The sequence below is a fragment of the Schistocerca piceifrons genome, chromosome 7 (assembly GCF_021461385.2).
Source record: "Schistocerca piceifrons isolate TAMUIC-IGC-003096 chromosome 7, iqSchPice1.1, whole genome shotgun sequence".
NCBI lineage: Eukaryota > Metazoa > Arthropoda > Insecta > Orthoptera > Acrididae > Schistocerca > Schistocerca piceifrons.
In genome coordinates, this window is record NC_060144.1 from 212,339,178 (window position 1) to 212,363,106 (window position 23,929).

At 39.7% G+C, this 23,929-nt stretch overlaps 1 protein-coding gene and 1 non-coding gene across 3 annotated transcripts in view; one reads left to right on the forward strand and one right to left on the reverse strand.

Annotated features, from left to right (window-relative positions):
• LOC124804835 (multidrug resistance protein homolog 49-like) overlaps positions 1-23,929 on the forward strand; it is a 211,947-nt gene that overhangs the window by 164,294 nt on the left and 23,724 nt on the right. The window contains exon 20 of one of the 2 annotated variants that reach the window (XM_047265182.1): positions 9,002-9,202. In XM_047265182.1, the coding sequence (XP_047121138.1) occupies positions 9,002-9,202 (201 nt within the window). The remainder of the gene's footprint in view (positions 1-9,001; positions 9,203-23,929) is intronic. The other variant, XM_047265181.1, reaches the window with a different exon arrangement.
• Trnal-caa lies at positions 13,583-13,657 on the reverse strand. Its single transcript has one exon. It is a non-coding gene; the product is annotated as a tRNA-Leu (tRNA).

The following is a 23,929-nucleotide window of genomic DNA, read 5'->3' on the forward strand; positions in this document are numbered from 1 at the left end:
TTGGATTCCAAGAGACAGCAAAATATTGAGACAATGACCTAATGGGAAGTGGATAGATAGTACTAGAAAAAACACAGAAACAACATGAGTGTATATAGTTGAAGACCATAATGCATGGAAAAATCTAGAGGAGGCCTTTATTTGGCAGTGGGTGTCAGACAGCTGATGATGATGATGTTCTTAATTATATTCTCAAATCTGACATCTGGTGGGATTCCTTTATTTTGTGTCTTACATGCCTTAATAACCTCTTGACAGTATTCAGAATTATTATCACAGTTACTTTTGCTTCTGCATTAACTACATTTTTTTGTTGGACCAACTATTTCATTTTAACTTTCTTCCTAAGCCTCCATCTGCTGTAACTGGCTTTCTAGCAACTTCATGGATGTCTCTCGTACCCATTTGGAAGTACTATGTTTTCTGTGCTAGAAACAACTATTTTTTATGCAACTTGAGCACAACAAGTGCTGATGCCACCAGACCACCCTTCGATGGAGCATGTACTATAAATGATTAAATCAAACACAGGATATTGTTTTCTCATTTTTATTGTATACCACCTCCCTTTGGAAGCATCTACACCAACTCTTATTCTTTGCCAGAATTTTGTTTTGCTAAATGATTGCATTCTCAAATTTAGTTGTTTTGTGTTTATACAGCACGGAGCATAGACAATGGTTACAAGCTGCACAAATATAATGCACAAGATTTGGTATATAATGATCCAAAAGTGTTATCAAACATGACAGAAACATAAAGAAATTTAATGCTTGCATATGACAGTTCTACATAGATAGAGGCTAAAGCTGATATTCAAATTGCTACATCAAATCATTGTGACAACTCCACAAGACTGAAAAACTCGTTATATGTGCCAAATCTTGGAACCAACCTAATTTCAATGAATAATTTATGGACAATAACTGTACAGTGACATTTGGGAAAATTCATACAGTTATACAAGACTTTAAAATCCAGGCTAAAGTTATTGCTAAAAGAGGTGGTACCTTCTTTTATTTACTGGGGATCATCGAAAAGCATGTAGCATTGCTAAACAGGCAACCATGAAAAGTGATGTGGAAATTGTACATTCTCAATTGCATCAAATAAACTGAAGAGACATAATAAGGATGATCAAAAATGAGCATGTGACAGGTGTGAAACCTGTTGTAAAGGTGATCTCTCAAAATCTAGAAGAAAAGATCATGTCTGATAATATTACCAAACGAGATGCAAAGTAGTAGTAATAGTAGTAGTGGTAGCGGTATCAGAATCTTTCATTGCCATTGATCTAATACAGTAGAATAGGCTTTCTTAATAACATCAGGTAATATGTTAATAATATCAAGTTACAGTTGCACCTAAATTATTACAGTTAGCCTTTACAATTCATGTACAGATTAACTATCTTATATACAGCTATAATTTTAAATATTAATGTCTGTATTGTCCATATCACAGAACTCTTTCATATTGTATAATGGATTTTTTGTCAGCAATTCATACAATTTTGATTTAAGTTTTTTAATGGCAGCGATCGAGCAATGAGAGGCAAATGGTTCAAATGGCTCTGAGCACTATGGGACTTAACATCTGAGGTCATCAGTCCCCTATACTTAGAACTGCTTAAACCTAACTAACCTAAGGACATCACACACATCCATGCCCAAGGCAGGATTCGAACCTGCGATGGTAGCTGTCGCGTGGTTCTGGACTGAAGTGCCTAGAACCGCTCGGCCACCGCGGCAGCTTGTGAGAGGCAGCTTGTTAAAAATTTTGAGGGCATTTACTTTATGGGAGTTTCCTGTTACAACTAGCATGTGCCTTGGAATTCAATGATTGCCTTATTTCTGATGTCATATTTGTGTATTGTTTCCCTTAAAACACATTCCTTAATGCTGTTCTCGACACAGGATGCATATTCATAGATGTACAGGTTCACAGGTGTTGGTAGCTTATGCCTGGTGAAAAGAGGGCAACAGTACTCTTTGGGACCAGTCTTGCAAAAGTGCGGACAACTGTTTTTTTTGTTTTTTGTTTTTTTTACTTTTAAAATATTGCTGATATGAGGAGAATGTCCCCATATGAGAAGGCCATAGGAGATGTGCGACTGAAAGAGCCCAAAATACGCCATACGAAGATAATTATTACAGACCATAACTCTCAGTTTCTGTGTGATGTAGGACACTCGTGAGAGCTTTCAGTAGGTTATGTCAAATAAATTTTTGGAATTAATTCAATCTGATATCTGTGGACCATTCAGGGAACCACCTCAAAATGATGCAAGATTCTTTGTGACTCTCATAGTTGATCACAGAAGACGGTGCAAGTGTACTTCCTTCATCATAATGGAGATGTTGCTGACAAGTTTACCAAACAATGGGTGTCAAGAATCAGTCTCTGATAACAGTTTGTCATGTAATGAGAATGGTAGTTCTTCAAACAAGTGCCAAAAACCAATGACACATGCAGAAGAAATTCCAATTCATGGTGTTAGCTTTACTTGCAAAAATCAACATAAAGAAGTTATATGCTCCAAAGGTTGAAAATTGGTGATAATGTGTATAAACTGAGAAAAGCCATTTATGAACTTCACCAGGCAGGTCAACAGTGGCATGCCAAGTTCAATGCAACTCTAAAATTTCAATCAACCAATTCAGATCTGTGTCTGTGTGGACATTCAAGGAAAAAGGCTCATTTTCCTACCTATTTACGTGGATGATATTGTAAATGGTTCAGCAGATCCGGAAGGAAGAAGCCTCCCCTCCCCCCCCCCCCCCTCTTGGCCTAAACTTTTGCTAGTCCCTATCCTCCACCTACAAATCTCCTTCTCTGCTCCCTCTCCAGTACTCTACAGCCTTCCATTCCACCAAAGCACCCACTACTCTTTTTCCCCTTCTCTGCTTCTCTCCATTTCTGCTTTTCTGCTCCCCCCCCTTGAGCCAACGAACTGCACCTGGCAGCGGCTACCTTGTCCTCCTCTTGTCCTCATCATGTCCCTGCATGCTCTACACTTTCCCCTACCCCTGCACTACTGTCCCTCTCCTCCCCACCCCTGCCTCCTCCCTACCGTCAACACCCAAACCAGGTTGCTGCTTCCATCAGATGCAGTAGCTGTCTGCAATATGGCCCCAGTGGCCAGAGACAGTAGTCATATGTGTGTGTGTGTGTGTGTGTGTGTGTGTGTGTGTGTGTGTGTGTGTGTGTTGTGGTTGTGTGAATGTGTGTGGGTGTTTTCTACTTTGGAGGAAGGCCTTTTGGCCAAAAGCTTAAATGTATAATGGTCTTTTTATTGTGCCTCTCTGCGACCCAATGTTCCCTCTATATGGCGAGTAGCAAGGTATCCTTTCATAATACTGTTGTAAGAAGCAAGTCAGTAAATTGATTCCTTAGGATGGATAGGATGTGTGACTGCTGTGTACAGACGCAGGAGGAGCTGGCCACTGTTCGCGAACAGCTGAACGTGTTGATGGCCGCGGTCAGCCGTCTTCAGGCTGCTGCCTCGGAGTGTGGCGGCATTGGGGAGTCTGGTGCGTCGCAGGGTACACCCCAGGTGTTACATGCTTCACCCACAGTCCCTGCTGTCGAGACATCTTCGCGGGTACCGGGCGCGGTTGGGCCACCCTCTTCCCAAGGGGAGTGGCGGGTTCAGCGGCATTCGCGGCGCACGAGTCGGAGGGTAAATGTGGAGGCTGGCCATGTGGCATCGCCCGCTCTGCCTGTGAGTGGACATGTGGCTGCTCCTTCAGCAAGGTCCAAGCAGGCACACGGGGGGAGGGTTTTATTAGTTATTGGGAGCTCCAACGTTAGGCAGGTGATGGAGCCCCTTAAGGAAATAGCGGAAAGGTCGGGGAAGAAGGCCAGTGTTCACTCTGTCTGCTTGCCGGGGGGTCTCATCCGAGATGTGGAGGAGGCCCTACCGGCGGCAATAGAGAGCACTGGGTGCACCTGACTGCAAATTGTTGCTCATTTCGGCACCAATGACTCCTGCTGTCTGGGTTCAGAGGTCATCCTCAGTTCGTACAGGCGGTTGGTGGAATTGGTGAAGGCGGAAAGCCTCGCCTGCGGGGTGGAATCAGAGCTAACTATTTGTAGTATCGTTCCCAGAACTGATCACGGTCCTCTGGTTTGGAGCCGAGTGGAAGGCTTAAACCAGAGGCTCAGATGATTCTGCGGAGATCTGGGGTGCAAATTTCTCGACCTCCGCTATCGGGTGGAGAAATGTAGGGTCCCTCTGAATAGGTCAGGCGTGCACTACACGCCGGAAGCGGCTACAAGGGTAGCGGAGTATGTGTGGAGTGCACATGGGGGTTTTTTAGGTTAGAGAATTCCCTCCCTAGGCCCGACAAGACACCTCCTGAGACGCGGCAAGGTGGGAGTAGCCAAATGCAACAGGGAATAACAATATTAATGTGCTAATAGTAAACTGCAGGAGCGTCTATAGAAAGGTCCCAGAACTGCTCTCATTAATAAACGGTCACAACGCCCATATGGTACTAGGGACAGAAAGTTGGGTGAAACCAGACGTAAACAGTAATGAAATCCTAAACTCAGATTGGAATGTATACAGCAGAGACAGGCTGCTGGACAGTGAAGGGGGAGGCATGTTTATAGTGATAAGAAGTGCAATAGTATCGAAGGAAATTGACGGAGATCCAAAATGTGAAATAATTTGGGTGAAGGTCACGGTTAAAGCAGGCTCAGACATGGTAATTGGATGTCTCTATAGGCCCCCTGGCTCAGCAGCTGTTGTGGCTGAGCAGCTTAAGAATAATTTCGAAAATATTTCGAGTAGATTTCCCCACCATGTTATAGTTCTGGGTGCAGATTTTAATTTGCCGGATATCGACTGGGAGACTCAAACGTTCATAACGGGTGGCAGGGACAGAGAATCCAGTGAAATTTTTTTAAGTGCTTCATCTGAAAACTACCTTGAGCAGTTAAACAGAGAACCGACTTGTGGTGATAAGATATTAGACCTTCTGGTGACAAACAGACCCGAACTATTTGAAACAGTTAACCCAGAACAGGGAATCAGCGATCATAAAGCGGTTACGGCATCGATGATTTCAGCCCTAAAAAGAAATATTAAAAAAGGTAGGAAGATTTTTCTGTTTAGCAAAAGTGACAAAAAGCAGGTTACAGAGTAGCTGATGGCTCAACACAAAAGTTTTGTCTCAAGTACAGATAGTGTTGATGATCAGTGGACATCGTACAATATGCGTTAGATGAGTATGTGCCAAGCAAGATCGTAAGAGATGGAAAAGAGCCACCGTGGTACAACAACTGAGTTAGAAAACTGCTGCGGAAGCAAAGTGAACATCACAGCAAACATAAACATAGCCAAAGCCTTGCAGACAAACAAAAATTACGCGAAGCGAAATGTAGTGTGAGGAGGGCTATGCGAGAGGCGTTCAATGAATTTGAAAGTAAATTTCTATGTACTGACTTGGCAGAAAATCCTAAGAAATTTTGGTCTTATGTCAAAGAGGTAGGTGGATCAAAACAAAATGTCCAGACACTCTGTGACCAAAATGGTACTGAAACAGAGGATGACAGACTAAAGACCGAAATACTAAATGTCTTTTTCCAAAGCTGTTTCGCAGAGGAAGACTGCACTGTAGTTCCTTCTCTAGATTATCGCACAGATGACAAAATGGTAGGTATCGAAATAGATGACAGAGGGATAGAGAAACAATTAAAATCGCTCAAAAGAGGAGAGGCCGCTGGACCTGATGGATACCAGTTCGATTTTACACAGAGTACGCGAAGGAACTTGCCCCCCTTCTTGCAGTGGTGTACCGTAGGTCTCTAGAAGAGCGTAGTGTTCCAGAGGATTGGAAAAGGGCACAGGTCATTCCTGTTTTCAAGAAGATACGTCGAACAGATGTGCAGAACTATAGACCTATATCTCTAGCGTCGATCAGTTGTAGAATTTTGGAACACGTATTATGTTCGAGTATAATGACTTTTCTGGAGACTAGAAATCTACTCTGTAGGAATCAGCATGGGTTTCGAAAAAGACGGTCGTGTGAAACCCAGCTCGCGCTATTCGTCCACGGGATTCAGAGGACCATAGACACGGGTTCACAGGTAGATGCCGTGTTTCTTGACTTCCGCAAGGCGTTCGATACAGTTCCCCACAGTCGTTTAATGAACAAAGAAAGAGCATATGGACTATCAGACCAATTGTGTGATTGGATTGAGGAGTTCCTAGATAACAGAACGCAGCATGTCATTCTCAATGGAGAGAAGTCTTCCAAAGTAAGAGTGATTTCAGGTGTGCCGCAGGGGAGTGTCATAGGACCGTTGCTATTCACAATATACATAAATGACCTGGTGGATGACATTGGAAGTTCACTGAGGCTTTTTGCAGATGATGCTGTGGTGTATCGAGAGGCTGTAACAATGGAAAATTGTACTGAAATGCAGGAGGATCTGCAGCGAATTGACGCATGGTGCAGGGAATGGCAATTGAGTCTCAATGTAGACAAGTGTAATGTGCTGCGAATACATAGAAAGAAAGATCCCTTATCATTCAGCTACAAAATAGCAGGTCAGCAACTGGAAGCAGTTAATTCCATAAATTATCTGGGAGTACGCATTAGGAGTGATTTAAAATGGAATGATCATATAAAGTTGATCGTCGGTAAAGCAGATGCCAGACTGAGATTCATTGGAAGAATCCTAAGGAAATGCAATCTGAAAACAAAGGAAGTAGGTTACAGTATGCTTGTTCGCCCACTGCTTGAATACTGCTCAGCAGTCTGGGACCCGTACCAGATAGGGTTGATAGAAGAGATAGAGAAGATCCAACGGAGAGCAGCGCGCTTCGTTACAGGATCATTTAGTAATCACGAAAGCGTTACGGAGATGATAGATAAACTCCAGTGGAAGACTCTGCAGGAGAGACGCTCAGTAGCTCAGTACAGGCTTTTGTTAAAGTTTCGAGAACATACCTTCACCGAAGAGTCAAGCAGTATATTGCTCCCTCCTACATATATCTCGCAAAGAGACCATGAGGATAAAATCAGAGAGATTAGAGCCCACACAGAAGCATACTGACAATCCTTCTTTTCACGAACAATACGAGACTGGAATAGAAGGGAGAACCGATAGAGGTACTCAGGGTACCCTCCGCCACACACCGTCAGGTGGCTTGCAGAGTATGGATGTAGATTTAGATGTAGAGATATCATCTAGGTTTAGTATCAGGAACTTTGGAAACATAAGGTATTATCTGCACATTAAAGATAAACTTTCAGTAACAAGATTACATAATGTCAAAGTGGCTACATCAGAGAAGTCTTGAATCAATTCAGAATGATTGAATGGTAGCTAATAAGGACTCCATTGGCACATGGAAGAAAACTGAACTCGCCAGTTATCACCATAGAAACCCACACTTATTTTCCATTCCGGTATTTGGAGGGCTGAAGTACAGTGCTGTAGCAACTTGACTTAGCATATCAACAAGTTAAGCCAGTACAATGACAAATTTGTTCATTGACAAGCTGCTAAGTGAATTCTGAGATATCTAAAGGGCGCAACTGACAAGAGGCCATCTTGTATCACAGATAATGAGAGCAATTATAGTTTCACAGGTGCTGAATGGGAAATTCTGAAACCTATTGGACTATCACAGTTAGGTTACAAATTCACCTTTTCCAAAGCAGCGATTTTGTGGTGTTCATGCAAGCAGACAGCCATCACTCTTTTATTAGAGAAAGTGAAATACATGAGCCTCACTGAAGCAATAATGGAAGCAATTCACCTGTCAACACACATGAAAGAACTAGGACTGACAGAGCTGTCAAACATCTTTTTGTTCGACAATAACGAGACTGCTGTAAAGTTAGCATGTAACCCAGGTTTTCAGTCAAAGGCAAAACAGATTTATACAATTCTCATTTTATACATCAAGCTCTTCGAGAATACCCACTTCAACTGGAACATCAGCTGATGGAGGACATGGTGGCAGATGTAGTGATGAATAATCTTTCAGCACCAAAGTATGATCAGTGTGCTGAAGGACTTGGTCTTCAAGTCTAAATTCCTGAACATATAACTTTGTGCTACATTTATATCATAGCAGTAAAAAAACTGATGTGGCATGTCACAATTTTAGCTGCAATGGCCTAGTGCTTTATTTGGTATTCACAGATGTTTCTACACGTGAATAGTTCTGTCACTGGGTTTTGTTTACAATGTGAACTGTGACTCATTTCTATTTAACATCGTGCATAGTAACTATATACAATAAAGTTGTTCCAACATTTATTTCAATGGCAAATTATTTTGGTCAGTTTTTGACCATCCTTAGTCCCCATACCATTGTGGTATGAGGATCTAAGGATGGTCAAAAACTGACTGGAACTGGTTACCATCAAAATAAAGGTTTTTGGGTTGAGACTTTTTGTGTCCATTTTTGAAGTATTTTTAGCCAGATTGTTGCTTCTCTTTCAGAAATGTTGTCAAAAACTAATTATGTCTTGTATCCACTATTTTACTTGTTTATGGTACCAAAAAAAATTTTTTGACACAAAAATTGTTTTTCTTACTTTGAAAAATAGTTCAGTTCTAAGCCAATCAAACTACTTCTCTGTATGAATAAAATGGAAATGAACATCTGTTTAAGTCCACAATGGTAGTTATTAGATAGTCCATGTTTTAGAAAATCATTACGCCTATGGAATATGTTTGCGGCACATGACATCTGTTCCTTTAATACAATGACTCTGTTTAGTCATAATTTAAAATTGTATGGAAACATAGATACCAAGAAATTTGAAAGACTCTTGAAATTATAAATAATTACATGAGTTTGCTTCATACACACAATTTGTTTTAAATACTTGTTTAAAATGTTTTCTGCCAGTGATGAGTGTTGCTCAAATGATGGTATGGTGTAGGAAAGAGAAAAGGCTATGTAGACATATAATAATATACCAGTAAGAATGTATTAATAAAAGTAATGAGACTAGTTTATTCATTTCAGCAGATAAGTACAGGTGGAAGTGTTGGGTATTCAGGAGTTCATTTCCACTATCCAACACGACCAGAAGTGAAAGTACTAAGGGGACTGAATCTGCTCATAAGACCAGGAAACACAGTTGCACTGGTGGGACCAAGTGGCTGTGGCAAGTCTACATGTGTGCAGCTACTGCAACGGCTCTATGATCCTATCTCTGGCAGAGTTGTAAGTGGATATAATTTTTGTTAGCTATAATCAGCTGGTTGTTCATAACCACTTCTCTTTGTTATTATGAGTTACTGAATTAAAGACAGCTCTGTTCTTGTATTGGATAATGTTACATTCAAGGGAAGCAAAATCCCCCCCCATTCACTCATTTTCCCTAATTTCAATTCTAGCTGTCATAGAATTATCATCTGTGGCAATACAGTTAGAGTAAAGAAAGTATTCAAATATTCATCCATAAAATATAGTACAAAGTAGATTACCAGATACATTGCAGAGGTCTCAGGAGTGATCTTTGAATTTTTACCCTTACTTACTACTACGTTTATTAATGGTGTTTGTCAGTAAAAAAAAATCAGTTTATTTTACATTATGATTACATAGCCTCAATAAAAGACAGAAGAAGTTCTATGATGACTTTACATTCTTGTTTATGATTTCAAGTGGTGTTCAGTAGCTTGGTATAAAAGTGTTCAAAAAACACTCATTTGGTGTAAAACAAGAAACTGAGGATCCCCACAAATGCAAAATGAAATAAAAATGTGCCTTATTAAACACTCATACAATATGTGATACTTTAGATTCAAGAAGTGTTGGCTGCAGTATAAGTGGCAATGTTCATTGTAAAGAAACCCCCATTCACATGGCATTGAAGCAGCTGTTATGTGATAAATATCAGTTTGGTTATATGGGTATCAAGCTGGCAGTATGAGATAATATTTATTTATTGTTTAATCTAGTGATCATTCCACTACGATACAGGATTTCTCTTAATAATATGTAGGATATCTCATCACAATACTATGTACTCCCACACCCCACCCCCCACCCCCACCCCCCTGCTGCCCCTGAACCTTGGACCTTACTGTTGGTGGGAAAGTTTGTGTGCCTCAGTGATACAGATAGCTGTACCACTGGTGCAACCACAATGGAGGGGTATTTGTTGAGAGGCCAGACAAACAAGTGGTTCCTGAAGAGGGACAGCATCCTTTTCAGTAGTTGCAGGGGCAACAGTCTGGATGATTGACTGATCTGGCCTTGTAACATCAACCAAAATGGCTTTGCTGTGCTGGTACTGTGAATGGCTGAAAACAAGGAGACTACAGCTTAACTTTTCCTGGGGGAATGCAGCTCTACTGTATGGTTAAATGATGATGGCATCCTCACGGGTAAAACATTCTGGAGGTAAAATAGTCCCCCATTCATATCACCAGGTGGGGACTACTCAGGAGGATCTTGTTATCAAGAAAAACAAAACTGGCATTCTACAAATTGTAGCATGGAATGTCAGATCCCTGAATCGGGTAGGTAGGTTAGAGAATTTAAAAAGGTAAATGGATAGGTTAAAATAAGATATAGTGGGAGTTAGTGAAGTTCAGTGGCAGGAGGAACAGGACTTCTGGTCAGATGAATATAGGGTTATAAATACAAAACCAAATAGGGGTAATGCAGGAGTGGGTTTAATAATGAATATGAAAATAGGAACGTGTGTAAGTTACTGTGAATAGCATAGTGAATGCATTATTGAAGCTAAGATAGACACAAAGAAGGTCATATGCGTGGAAGAGACCTGGAAACACTGGAAGATTTCAGATTGATTATATAATGGTAAGAGAGAGATTTCAGAACCAGAGGCAGACGTGGACTTTCACCACAATTTATTGGTTATGTACTGTAGATCAGAACTGAAGATATTGCACAAAGGTAGGAATTTGAGGAGATGGGACCTAGATAAACTGAAAGACCCAGAGGTTGTTCAGACTTTCAAAGAGAGCGTTAGGGAATGATTGACAAAAACAGGGGAAAGGAAGACAGTAGAAGGAAAATGGGCAGCTTTGAAAGAGGAAATAATTAAGGCAGTAGAGGATTAAATAGGTAAAAGGGCAAGGGCTAGTAGAAATCCATGGGCAACACAAGAAGTCTGAATTTAATTGAAAAGGAGAAAATATAAAAATGTAGTAAATGAAGCAGGAGAAAGGGAACACAAATGTCTAAAAAATGAGATTGACAGGAAGTGCAAAATGGCTAAGCAGGAATGGCCAGAGGACAAATGTGGATTTAGAAGCATATATCACTAGGAAAAAGATACATACTGCCCTACAGGAAAATTAAAGAGACCTTTGGAGAAAATAGAACCACCTGCATGAATATCAAGAGCTCAGATGGAAAACCTGACCAAAGCAAAGAATGCAAAGCTGATAGGTGGAAGTAGTATATAGAGTGTTTGTACATGGGAGATATACTTGTGAGCAGTATTATAGAAATGGAAGGAGACATAGATGAGGTAGCAGATAAGATACTGGAGGTAGCAGATAAGATACTGTGTGAAGAATTTGACAGAGCACTGAAAGACTTAAGTTGAAACAATACCCTGGGAGTAGACAACATTCCATTAGAACAGCTGACAGCCTTGGGAGAGCCAGTCATGACAAGACTATTCAATCTGATGAGCTAGGTGTATGAGACAGGCAAAATACCCTCAGACTTCAAAAAGAATGTAATAATACCAATTCCAAAGAAAGCAGGAGCTGACATGTGTGAAAATTACCAACCAGTCAGTTTAATAAGTCATGCTTGCAAAATACTAACATGAATTCTTTACAGAAGAATGGAGAAACTGGTAGAAGTGGACCATAGGGAAGATCATTTTGAATTCCAGAGAAATGTAGGGACACATGAGGCAATACTGACTCTACAACTTACCTTGGAACATAGATTAAGGAAATTCAAACATATGTTTATAGCATTTGTAGACTTGTTGAAAACTTTTGACAGTGTTGAGTGGAATACTCACTTTGAAATTCTGAGAGTAGCAGGGGTAAAATACAGGAAGCAAAAGGCTATTTACAACTTGCACAGTTATAAAAGATGAAGGGCATGAAAGGAAACCAGTGGTTGAAAAGGGCGTGAGGCAAGGTTGTAGCCTACTGTGATTTTATTCAATCTGTACATTGAGCAAGCAGTAAAGAAAACAAAAGAAAAATTTGGAGTAGGAATTAAAATCAAAGGAGAAGAAATAAAAACTTTTGAGGTTTGCCTATGACATTGTAGTTCTGTCAGAGACAGTGAATAACTTGGAAGAGCAGCTGAACAGAATGGACAGTATCTTGAAAGGAGGATGTAAGATGAACATCAACAAAAGTAAAGTGAGGATAATGGTGATGCTGAGGGAATTAGATTAGGAAATGAGACACTTAAAGTAGTAAATGAGTTTCGCTATTTGAGCAGCAAATAGCTGATGATGACTGAAGTAGAGGGGATATAAAATGTAGACTGGCAATGACAGGAAAAGCTTTTCTGAAGAAGAGAAATTTGTTAACTTCGAGTTTGGATTTAAGTGTCGAGAAGTCTCTTCTGAAAGCATTTATATGGAGTCTAGCCATGTATGGAAGTGAAACATGGATGATAAACAATTTAGACAGGAAGAAAATAGAAGTTTTCGAACTATGGTGCTACAGAAGAATGCTGAAGATGCGTACACAACATAACTAATGAGGAGGTACTGACTAGAATTGAGGAGAAAAGAAATTTGTGGCACAACCTGACTAGAAGAAGGGATTGGTTCATAAGACATATTCTTCTGCAATGTCAATAGATCACCAATTTAGTACTGGTGGGAAGAATGGGGGGGGGGGGGGGGGGAGGGTAAAAATCGTAGAGGGAGATCAAGTGATAAATATAGTAAGCAGATTCAGAAGGATGTAGGTTGCAATAGTTACTCAGAGATGAAGAGTGTCGTACAGGATGGAGTAGCGTGGAAAGCTGTATCATACCAGTCTTTGGACTGAAGACCACAACAACAACAATTCACATAATAATCAAAATAAAAGCTCCAGTATGCACATAAACATAATACATAAATATGCTTTGTGAGATTAGGAAGATAGTCAGCTGTGGCCTTGCTGAAGGAACCATCCTGGCATTTATTTGTTTGAAATGACTGAGTAAAAAGCTTAGTCCATTCGATGATAGGCTGATTGGCACAGTAATCTGTTTTCATAATTATATAAAGATGCAGTCTTAGTTGCAAACTTAATTTTATTACAAATAACATGTTTTGCCAGGTTAAGGCTTCCACACATTTTCTAAAAGAAAAGGAAAAATAGGGGTGTAATTATGCCAAATTACAAATTAAGGGGTATAATTCTAAGCTGAGCTAAAATTTTGGAAATTATTTTTAAAAAATTAAAAGAAGAGAACAGAGTAACCTTTATACAAGTCTGTCAAAGCATTACATATATTCAGCTGGTAGATATTTAGTCAGAATGCTGGTAAAAAACCTTGTAACGGAAGAATGGTCCAACACAATATCCAGAATGAGATTTTCACTCTACAGCGGAGTGTGCGCTGATATGAAACTTGCTTGCAGATTAAAACTGTGTGCTGGACCGAGACTCGAACTCGGGACCTTTGCCTTTTGTGGGCAAGTGCTCTACCAACTGAGCTACCCAAGCACAACTCACACCCCGTCCTCACAGCTTTACTTCTACCAGTATCTCGTCTCCTACCTTCCAAACTTTACAGAAGAGGGCATGAGTCGTGCTTGGCTAGCTCAGTTGGTAGAGCACTTGCCTGCGAAAGGCAAAGGTCCCGAGTTTGAGTCTCAGTCCAGCACACAGTTTTAATCTGCCAGGAAGTTTCAAACATGATTGTTGTTGTTGTTGTGATCTTCAGTCCTGAGACTGGTTTGATGCAGCTCTCCATGCTACTCTATCCTGTGCAAGCTTTTTCATCTCCCAGTACCTACTGCAACCTACATCCTTCTGAATCTGCTTAGTGTATTCGTCTCTTGGTCTCCCTCTACGATTTTCACCCTCCACGCTGCCCTCCAATACTAAATTGGTGATCCCTTGATGCCTCAGAACATGTCCTACCAACCGATCCCTTCTTCTGGTCAGGTTGTGCCACAAACTTCTCTTCTCCCCAATCCTATTCAATACTTCCTCATTAGTTATGTGATCTACCCATCTAATCTTCAGCATTCTTCTGTAGCACCACATTTCGAAAGCTTCTATTCTCTTCTTGTCCAAACTATTTATCGTCCATGTTTCACTTCCATACATGGCTACACTCCATACGAATACTTTCAGAAATGACTTCCTGACACTTAAATCAATACTGGATGTTAACAAATTTCTCTTCTTCAGAAACGCTTTCCTTGCCATTGCCAGCCTACATTTTATATCCTCTCTATCAAACATGATATATTGGAACAAAGCAAGCGTTTTGCTTTTCCTTTTCTTTTAGAAAAAATCTGAAGAAGCCTTAACCAGGCAAAATGCATTATTTGTAATAAAAATAACTTTGCAACTGAGACTGTCTCTTTATACAATATTTAGGAAAATCTAAATCAGAATGGCCAGACAAAGCAACCCTCATCTGCCTGAATATGAAATCAGTGTCCTATCAGCTGCACAGCCTCATTCAGTTGGTACCTATTATACAATGTTCTTTTGATCATACACAATTTACATAAAATATTGTATAACGATAACATAGTTTTGCACCTTATCATTGCTTATGCTATAGACAGCCACTGGTGACAACATGACCATGAACATGCACATCTCCATGGTCTCCCTTCAATCTGTCTGGAGAACTGAGTCAACATCCACCCTGAGAACTGAGATGTGATGTTCAGGAGAATGACAAGACATTAGTATCATGCACAAATGATGGTGGGTCAACCTCTGTAGCTCTGTGGTCAATGTGTCTGGGTACTAGGCAGAGGATCTGTGTTCAATTTTTGATACTGCCAGGACTTTTCCCAGGGTGAAAGGACTGGAGTGGAGTGCACTCCACTTTTTGATGCCAACTGAGGAGATACTTGAGTCAGGAATAGTGGCTCCAAGATCAAAAAGCTGACAATGACTGGGAGAGCAGTGTGCTGATCCCATGCTCGTCCACATACTGCTTGCGCCATTGGCAGAAGATGATATGGCGATTTGTCAGTCTCAATTGGCCTGTCTGGACCAGAATAGAGAGCTTTGCATTTGCTCTGCTACAAAAGATCTTGGCACATTTGATTGTAAAAGCATTACATTGTAATGTGGTAGGATGTTGTTTTGCTGTTGCCTTTTAACCCCTACACTATCCTCTAAGTAATGTTCAACTGTGTAGTATGTATTACTTGCAAAGCATATTTTAGCTGCACATTTAAATATAATATTTTGGCAATCCTTTAAATCTCCTTGGTCAGTTTATCATACAATTTTATTCTCTGATAGAAAATGCTGTTCTAATTTTTTATTTGTTTTTCTTTGCTAAATGCAGCCTCAAACTGACTATTGTTCCATGACTGTGTACTGCACTATTAGAGGGATACGTAGGTCTATCTGTATTTTCCCTGATATGCATACACATTGATGGATGTAATAACTTGGTGTAGTAAGGATACCCAGTTTTGTAAATAATTCTATACAATATGCCCAATTAATACTTTTAGTTTTTATTCTTATAGGCCTTTTTTGTAGTTTGAAAACCCTGTCCCTATTTTGAGCTCTTGGCCCCCAAAAAAAGAACCCTTAGCTAAGAACTGAGTGTACTTAGTGTGCCCCCACAAGCCATTTGCTTCTACAAACTGATGCTAGAACCCTAAGATCGCAACGTGGCTGATGAGATTCTGTTTGCTATTATCGTTGTGTGTCATTCAATGTTAATAGATAATCAATGTACTGCAAAAACTTTGTGTTTGTTACACAGTCTGTAGGCTTATCATCTTGCTTAATGTTACAGAGTTGTTTTCCCTCTTTTTGCTGAAATCCATGCTGTTTTCTTCATGTTGAATATTAATGCAAATTCTCACGACATGCCTAGCTTGAGGCTGACAGATATACTGAATTCATATAACCTTGTAAACATAATAGACACTGATACAGGAGTGACGAACTACACCTCCAGCAGGATAGATTATGTGATAATCAGTAAACTTGCTACTAACAGTGTTAGTCACAGAAATATAGAATTTCACTACTCTGACCACAATTGTCAGTCTGTTGAGTACACGGGTGTTAACACAGCAGAAGCAACAAATGTCACTGAACAGAAACGAATATTGAACAATCACAATACAAATCACCTTAAACATGAACTAGCCCAGGAGGAATGGAACTGAGTGTATAAGGTAAAAGGCTCAAACAAGAAATGGGATCAAGTCTATGAAACAATTTTGAGACATTGTAATCACTGCTGCCTGGTTAAAGATGTAAAAAGGACTCTAATACATAGAAAGAAACCAAAGCTGAAACTACAAAGTAGTTTGATTAAACTCAAGCAGAATGTTCATGACATCTTCTTTCTTTATAAATCAAAAGAGGATATCATCCTTAAGGAAAAGTATTGAAAAGCCAAGAAAATGTTTAAGGCAGAGCTTTCAAATTTCAGGAAAAAGGTGAACAGTGATACAGTCATTAAATCTGACAATATGAGTAAAGCATCTTGGAAGCTCATCAATCAATACCGGGAAGCACCATCAAATGTGAATACTAAAGAAATAAGCACATTGCATAAGGGAAAATTAATAGAAGATCCGAGAACAATATGTGACTTTTTAATAAATATTTCATCACTCCATGTAGCATTCCAACTCAATCTGTTGACCAAAGCATCAAGATAAACATTTGCTCACCCCAATGTACAAACTTTGAATTCAGAACTGTGAGTGAACATGAAATAAGTCAAATAATCTGCACATTAAAGACCAAGTACTCAGCTGGATGGGATGGGATATCTAGTGCCCTAGTTAAAAGTGAATTAGTTAAACCTATTACCCGTGTCATTAACTGCTGTATTAGGGAAAATACCTCCCCAGACTCATTAAAAAGAGTGTAGTAAAACCAGTATACAAGGAAGGATCTAAAAAACAGGTTGAAAACTTTAGGCAACATCATTAATCCCCATATTTAGCAAAATCTTTGAATATGTTTTGCTTTCACAACTCGGTGACTACTTCACAACAAATAACCTACTCACTGAAACTCAACATGGTTTCAGGAAAAACCACAGCACCATCACAGCAATCTCTGAATTTTACGTAATGTACATAGTGCACTAGATGAAGGAAATTTGGCAACAGCCATATTCCTTGATCTTACCAAGGCATTTGATTCTGTTAAACATGACCTATTAATAAAGAAACTTCTGGCATATAGCTTAAAAGATTCAGCAATACTACTGTATACAAGGAAGGATCTAAAAAACAGGTTGAAAACTTTAGGCAACGTCATTAATCCCCACATTTAGAAAAATCTTTGAATATGTTTTGCTTTCACAACAGCAGCATTGATATTGATAAATCTGTGTGGTGGGTTGCCAAGGGTGATGGCAAAGGCAAAGGCAGCTCAGTCAACATTCTTGAGATGACCACTGTAGGGAAGCAACGAGAGCAGGGGAGGAGATTGTGAGATCAATAGCAGTGAAGGTGCCATGAGTGGTGTTAAAGGGGTTAGGAGAACCATCATTCAGGAGACACAAACTGAAGTCTGTAATAAGTTTGTCAGTTGGTCAATTAGGAGGCCCCTACCCCCATTGAAGTGGCAAAAGGTGAAAGTTGTAACAGAGGCAAAAGTTGAAGAAAGTGACACTGGATGGAGTGTCTCATATTTTTTTGATGAAGTGATGAAGGGACTTGTACTCTTGGATCTTCTTTTCTCTCTTGTAAGCAGGGCAATCCAGCAAGCGAAGGGAGTGGTGGCCAAGACAACTGACTGACACACACACGCACACACACACACACAGGTGGCAGAACACAGGGGCTTCCCTCACACACAGCATCCGCCGTAAAGCAGGTAGATATATGCCCAAAATGCAAGCACCGAAAGCACCTCATGGGTGGTGGATGTACAGGTTCATGTCACATCTGAAACATAACCTTGACCTTCTCTGGGAGGGTATCTCCCTCAAAAACCAGAATGAAGGCGCCAGTATTGCTGCACTTGTTGTGACCCTGCTGCACATTTCAAACAAAACGAATGCCCCGTCGCTCTAGATTAGCTGGAGTTCCTCATCAGTTTGCAGAATGAGGACCCTATGAAAAATCACTCCCTGGAACACATTCAGAGACTGGTGACAAACCAGAAGCAGTGCACAAAGCTAACATTCCAAATTAATGATGAGTTGCAATCGCCCAGTCCTCTAATGAAACTGTCAAACAAGGAGTCCCCCAGGGATCTATTCTTGGCCCCTTTCTCTTTTTAGTCTATGTGAATTATGTCACCTAGCCACAAAACTCCATAATAGTGAGCTGCGCAGATGACACATCTCTTTTGTTTTTTGGTGAAAATACTTGTGAACTTACAACTCCTGAACAGATGGAGTGATAACTATAATTAAGTATTTTCAAGAACAAGAGTTAAAGGTCATTGATATACGTATATGGAACTGAGGCAGCAGACACTAATAGCTGCTGCCAATTCTTGGGCCTATACTTAGACGAAAACTTGTGGTGGTCAAAGCATATTAACTTTGTATGTGGAAAGATTAGTAGTGGATTATATCTACTCAGTCATCTTGCAAAAATAGTTACAAACCCAACTATTCAATCTGTTTACTATGGAACAATATATCCTTTACTAAATTATGGTATTGAACTTTGGGGGTGTGCTGCTGATACAAACCTCAATAGATTAATGTTGTTGCAGAAGAAGGCAATTAGAATAATACATGATCTGGGTCATAACGATTCTGTTACAGAGATTTTTGTGCAACATAAGTATCTTACAATGGATTTCCTATATTTATATAAGGTAATTTTATTTTTTGTAAATCATCAAGAAGATGAAATGACATACATGACCACAACACTAGAAATAAAAATAGTTACTTTAGGTAAAGAACAAAGTTAAAAATAACAGATCACAGCCCATAATCAGTGGTCAAATTTGGTTTAAAAAATTGCCGAAAGACTTATGTGCCTATGATGGAAATATCTTTAAAACAAAACTCAAATTATTCCTGGCAAAGAAATGTTTGTACTCCCTCTCTCTCTGAATTCTAAGTTGAAAACACGTGATCTCATAGTTTGTATTAGAAATTAGAAATTTTTAGTTGTATACCTACTTCTGTGACGCTACATTCCCTTTGTGTGGTTGTATTATAGTCTTGCTAATTTTTATCAACTATTTGTTTTGTTTGTATTTTAAGAACATCTTCATAATTATGTAAACAACATTGATGTTTGCAATAGTCATCATTTTTGTTGACTCTATGCAAAAAAATTAAATAAATAAATAAATGTTCAAGATTAATATATTACATATAGCCAACTCATAAACATCTCTGCAGGTTTCATTCGCCTTCTGTATTAGGAGTTCTGGTGTTTCACCAGTGACTATGATATTGCTGTCAACAGCAAAGAAAACATTTTTTCCAAGTCTTACACTGTACGGAAGGTGAGGTGACTTACCGAACAAAAGCGCTGGCAGGTCGATAGACACACAAACAAACACAAACATGCACACAAAATTCAAGCTTTCGCAACAAACTGTTGCCTCATCAGGAAAGAGGGAAGGAGAGGGGAAGACGAAAGGAAGTGCGTTTTAAGGGAGAGGGTAAGGAGTCATTCCAATCCCGGGAGCGGAAAGACTTACCTTAGGGGGAAAAAAGGACAGGTATACACTCGCACACACGCACATATCCATCCACACATACAGACACAAGCAGACATATTTAAATATTTCCTGATGAGGCAACAGTTTGTTGCGAAAGCTTGAATTTTGTGTGCATGTTTGTGTGTCTATCGACCTGCCGGCGCTTTTGTTCGGTAAGTCACCTCATCTTTGTTTTTATATATAATTCTTCCCACGTGGAATGTTTCCTTCCATTATACTGTATGGAAGGTCATTGATACACATGGTCCAATTACATTAATGTGACCACTAGCTGCAATAACCATTCACAGGTGGTAGGTGGCAACACTAGCAGTGGTGGTTATATAAAATGTGTTGTGGGGAAGGGGGGGGGGGGGGGGGGGGGGTAGGAGGAGTGAAGTCTTTGTTGTAATGTGAGGGGGGAAGCATCTTGGAAACGACTAAATTTGTGAACTATTCATATGCCACCATCATTAAAGTATAACTTGCATGGCAAAATGGCACTATTCAAAATCATCACTGAGGGAACAGTGGTGTACTAAAGGTCCCTAAATGACAGGGGTGAAAGACAGCTGCAGAGATGTGTGCCGGTGAGTAGACATGCAACTGCTAAGCAACTGACTGCCCAGATGAACTAAGGGGCTACCAACTGTGTATCCTCAGGGAATGTTGCTGCATATGGGTCTCCACAGAAGGCACCTGGTTTACGCACCCATGCTGTCTGCTGTTCATGGCGATGAAGGCTGGAATTTGCAAGCCAATACCACAACTGGATATCACTGAGTGGTGACAACTAATCTTTTCATTGGACAGATGGTTATTGGCATGAGCAGTGTGAAATGTCTGAAGGAAAATGCCCTGCAATGATCGTCAACAGGGTCCAGGGTGGTAGACACTCCCTTGGATATCTCATCATCCTGGAAGACACAGTGTGCGTATCTATCCTTGGGAACCATGTCCACCATTACATGCAATTTATTTTCCTCGGCATGTTGGCATCCCCCAACAGAACAATGCAACATGTTGCACAGCTCACAGTGTATGTGCATGGTTTGAAGAGCACCGTAATGTGTTTATTGTACTCCCCTAGCCACCAAAGACCCCAGATTTAAACCTGATCACGAATTTGCAGGACCACCTCGATCGGGCTGTTGATGCTATGAATCCCCAACCAAAAAAACCTAGTGTAGCTGACCACAGAACTGGAGTTGGTATGGCTCCACATCCATGTCGGTACCTTTCAGAACTTCATTGACTCTCTTCCTGCGCATCACACAGTGACCCATGCTGCAAAATGTATTATGCAGACTTTCGACAGATTCTCACATTAATGTGATTGGACAGTGTATACATACAACTAGCTTAGTGCCCACTGTTTCACTTGCGTAGACTGTATGGCATGCACAGCATTTTTTTTTTTTTATTTAGTCAGATTTTTATGTTATTCACAAATTGCAACATCTTCTAAACTTTTCATGCTAATTCGGGACATAGAAGAATGGTCTCTTCTGAGCGTACTTCTGAGCAGAAAGCTATTCCGGTAGTTGGAGTTGGAGATCTTTGTTAATCCTGTCTTTTGAGTTCTATCTTTAGAAGTTAAATATCAATATTCAAAGATTTAGTTTTAAATTGGTTTAAATAAAACAAAATATTTTCATAAAAATTTCCATCCCCTATTTCACCCCCGTATGGGCTGAAGTTAAAAAAAAACATAGAACACATTTTTTTTATTTCATACGAGATTAAATTTCAAAAATGCTTTCAGAACAAAATATATCCATAATAATATTCATCCCCTATTTTACCCCCTAAAGGGTTGAATTTCCAAGAATTCCAAAATACATATTTTTTATTTGTAACTGAGAACTCAAATGCCAATTCCTATAGATGTCTTTTTCTTCTTCTTCTTCTTCTCATGATCAGGCCCAGTGGACCACACGCTGCTACAAGTTTCCTCCTCAATTGTATTCTGTCCATTGCTGCTATCCGCCATCCGACCACATCTATTGATGCTTGGTTTAAATCTTCATGGAGGACATCCCTCCAACACTTCTTGGGTCTTCCTAGGGTCTCTTTTCTATAGATGTGAAGTCCAGGAGCTTCCGAGGCCATCTGTGATCTTCCATCCGTCTCACATGGCCAGCCCATGGCATTTGTTTGGCTTTGACAGTTCCTGCTATGTTTGGCTGCTGGTATAATTCCTCAAGCTCTTGGTTGTGTCTGATCCTCTATTCCCCTGTGTCTGCATCCAGAACTGGGCTGAAGATCTTCTGAAGCACTTTTCTCTCAAAAACAAGGAGCTTATGGAAGTCCTGTTTCCAGATACTCCATGTCTCACAGCCATGTAGAACAACAGGCTGGATCAGGATTTTGTACAGTCAAATCTTGAACTGCCTGGAGAGATATCTGGACTGAAGCAGTTGTGCTAGGCTGTGGTAAGATTGGTTTCCTGCTTGTATTCTGGCATTGATATATGCTTCACATGACGATTTCTTAGTGAAAAGTGCCCCTAAATATTTAAATTCATGCACTCTCTTGTGGGACCGGTCTCCCACCTGTAGTGATTGTAGATGACCAGCAGCCTGACTTTGACCACATGTCATAACGAGGTACTCTGTCTTGGCTTCGTTTATGTTTAGCTTTGTTTATGTTTCCCATAAATGTAGTTTTGAAAATGATTAAGTTGTTCTTTAATAATGATTTATTTAAAAAAAAACTCACCCATTAGTGCAGACATTAAATCTCCAGAAATGCTGAAAACACATATTTCATTATTTCTGACTGAGAAACTAAATATCAATTTTTGTAGTTCTAGCTTCAAAATTGCCTTAATAGTGATATATTTTCAAAAAACCTTTCATCCCCTATTTCACCCCCTTAGAGGTGGAATATTGAAAAATCCCTTTTTAAAGATTGCCTGCAGTAGAAGATCAACACCCTCTGCAAATTTCAAATTTCCATCCTTAGTGGTTTGGGCTGGGTGATGACAAATCAGTGAGTGAGTGAGTCAGTGAGGACATTGCCTCTTATATACAGAGATTAAGAAAGGAAATGGATCCAATAAACTACCAAGAAGTACATCTATAATTGACATGTTGAATTTCAGACAGCCACAGTGAGAAAATCGTTACACGTTAAGCTTTTTGCCTTCATCATAAAAGAGAAACACACATGCACTCACACAAGCAAACACACCACACCACACCACACCACACACACACACACACACACACACACACACACGCACACAAAACCGCTTCGCCGCTTCGTGTGGCTGTCCAGGCGATATTGGCTGAAGCAACCAGAAACAACAGTCATGTGTGTTTGAGGTGTGCTAGCTTGTGTGAGTGAATGTGTGTCTCTCTTTTCTGATGAAGACTTCAGCCAATCTTTTCATTGTGCCTCTGTCTGTAGCTCAACATCTCATCAATAGTCTAAGTTTTTGATTAACTCTGTTAGCGAAACTTGCCTGTAATTTTATATACTGTCAGCAGGTATTTAATATAAATTGGAAGGTGATTGTTTTTCTTTTCTTTTCCTCCTTCTTGAAAGTAGTGTATTTCCTGAGTAAGCATAAATAATTTATAAAGCTTAACAATAGTTAATTGTTAATACAGTTTCTAAAGCTGTTTCACTTTCTTAATGTATATCTTGAGTCATATCACATCATTTTGGATCTAATTCATTGTGGGATCTACAATACAATGAATGAAGAAATGTATTAATGGAACCATGTAAGCATATACAGAATGGCACATTTTTTAACCACATGGAGCATAAAAACATGAGGAAGCAAAATCAAAATAATTCAAACAGGAATGATGCATTATGAAACTGACATTTAAGGACTTAAAAATCTAAAATCTAAAATATTCAGTTCTAATGCAATTCACTCGGGTACAGAAAAACAGAAGGAAGATGTGACTTTTCTTGGTGGGATTGGTAGATGGTATGTGCATAAATACCATCAATATCACGTTCTTTTTAATGATGTACCTTAATGGTGTGATTATTATCAGTATTGATGAGAGCAGAGGAATCATCAGCATATTATTCATTAGAGCTAGAACAACTGAAACAGACCTCATCAACATAGTAATTTTTATGAACACATAGTTTAAAAATAAGTCATTTTTCACTT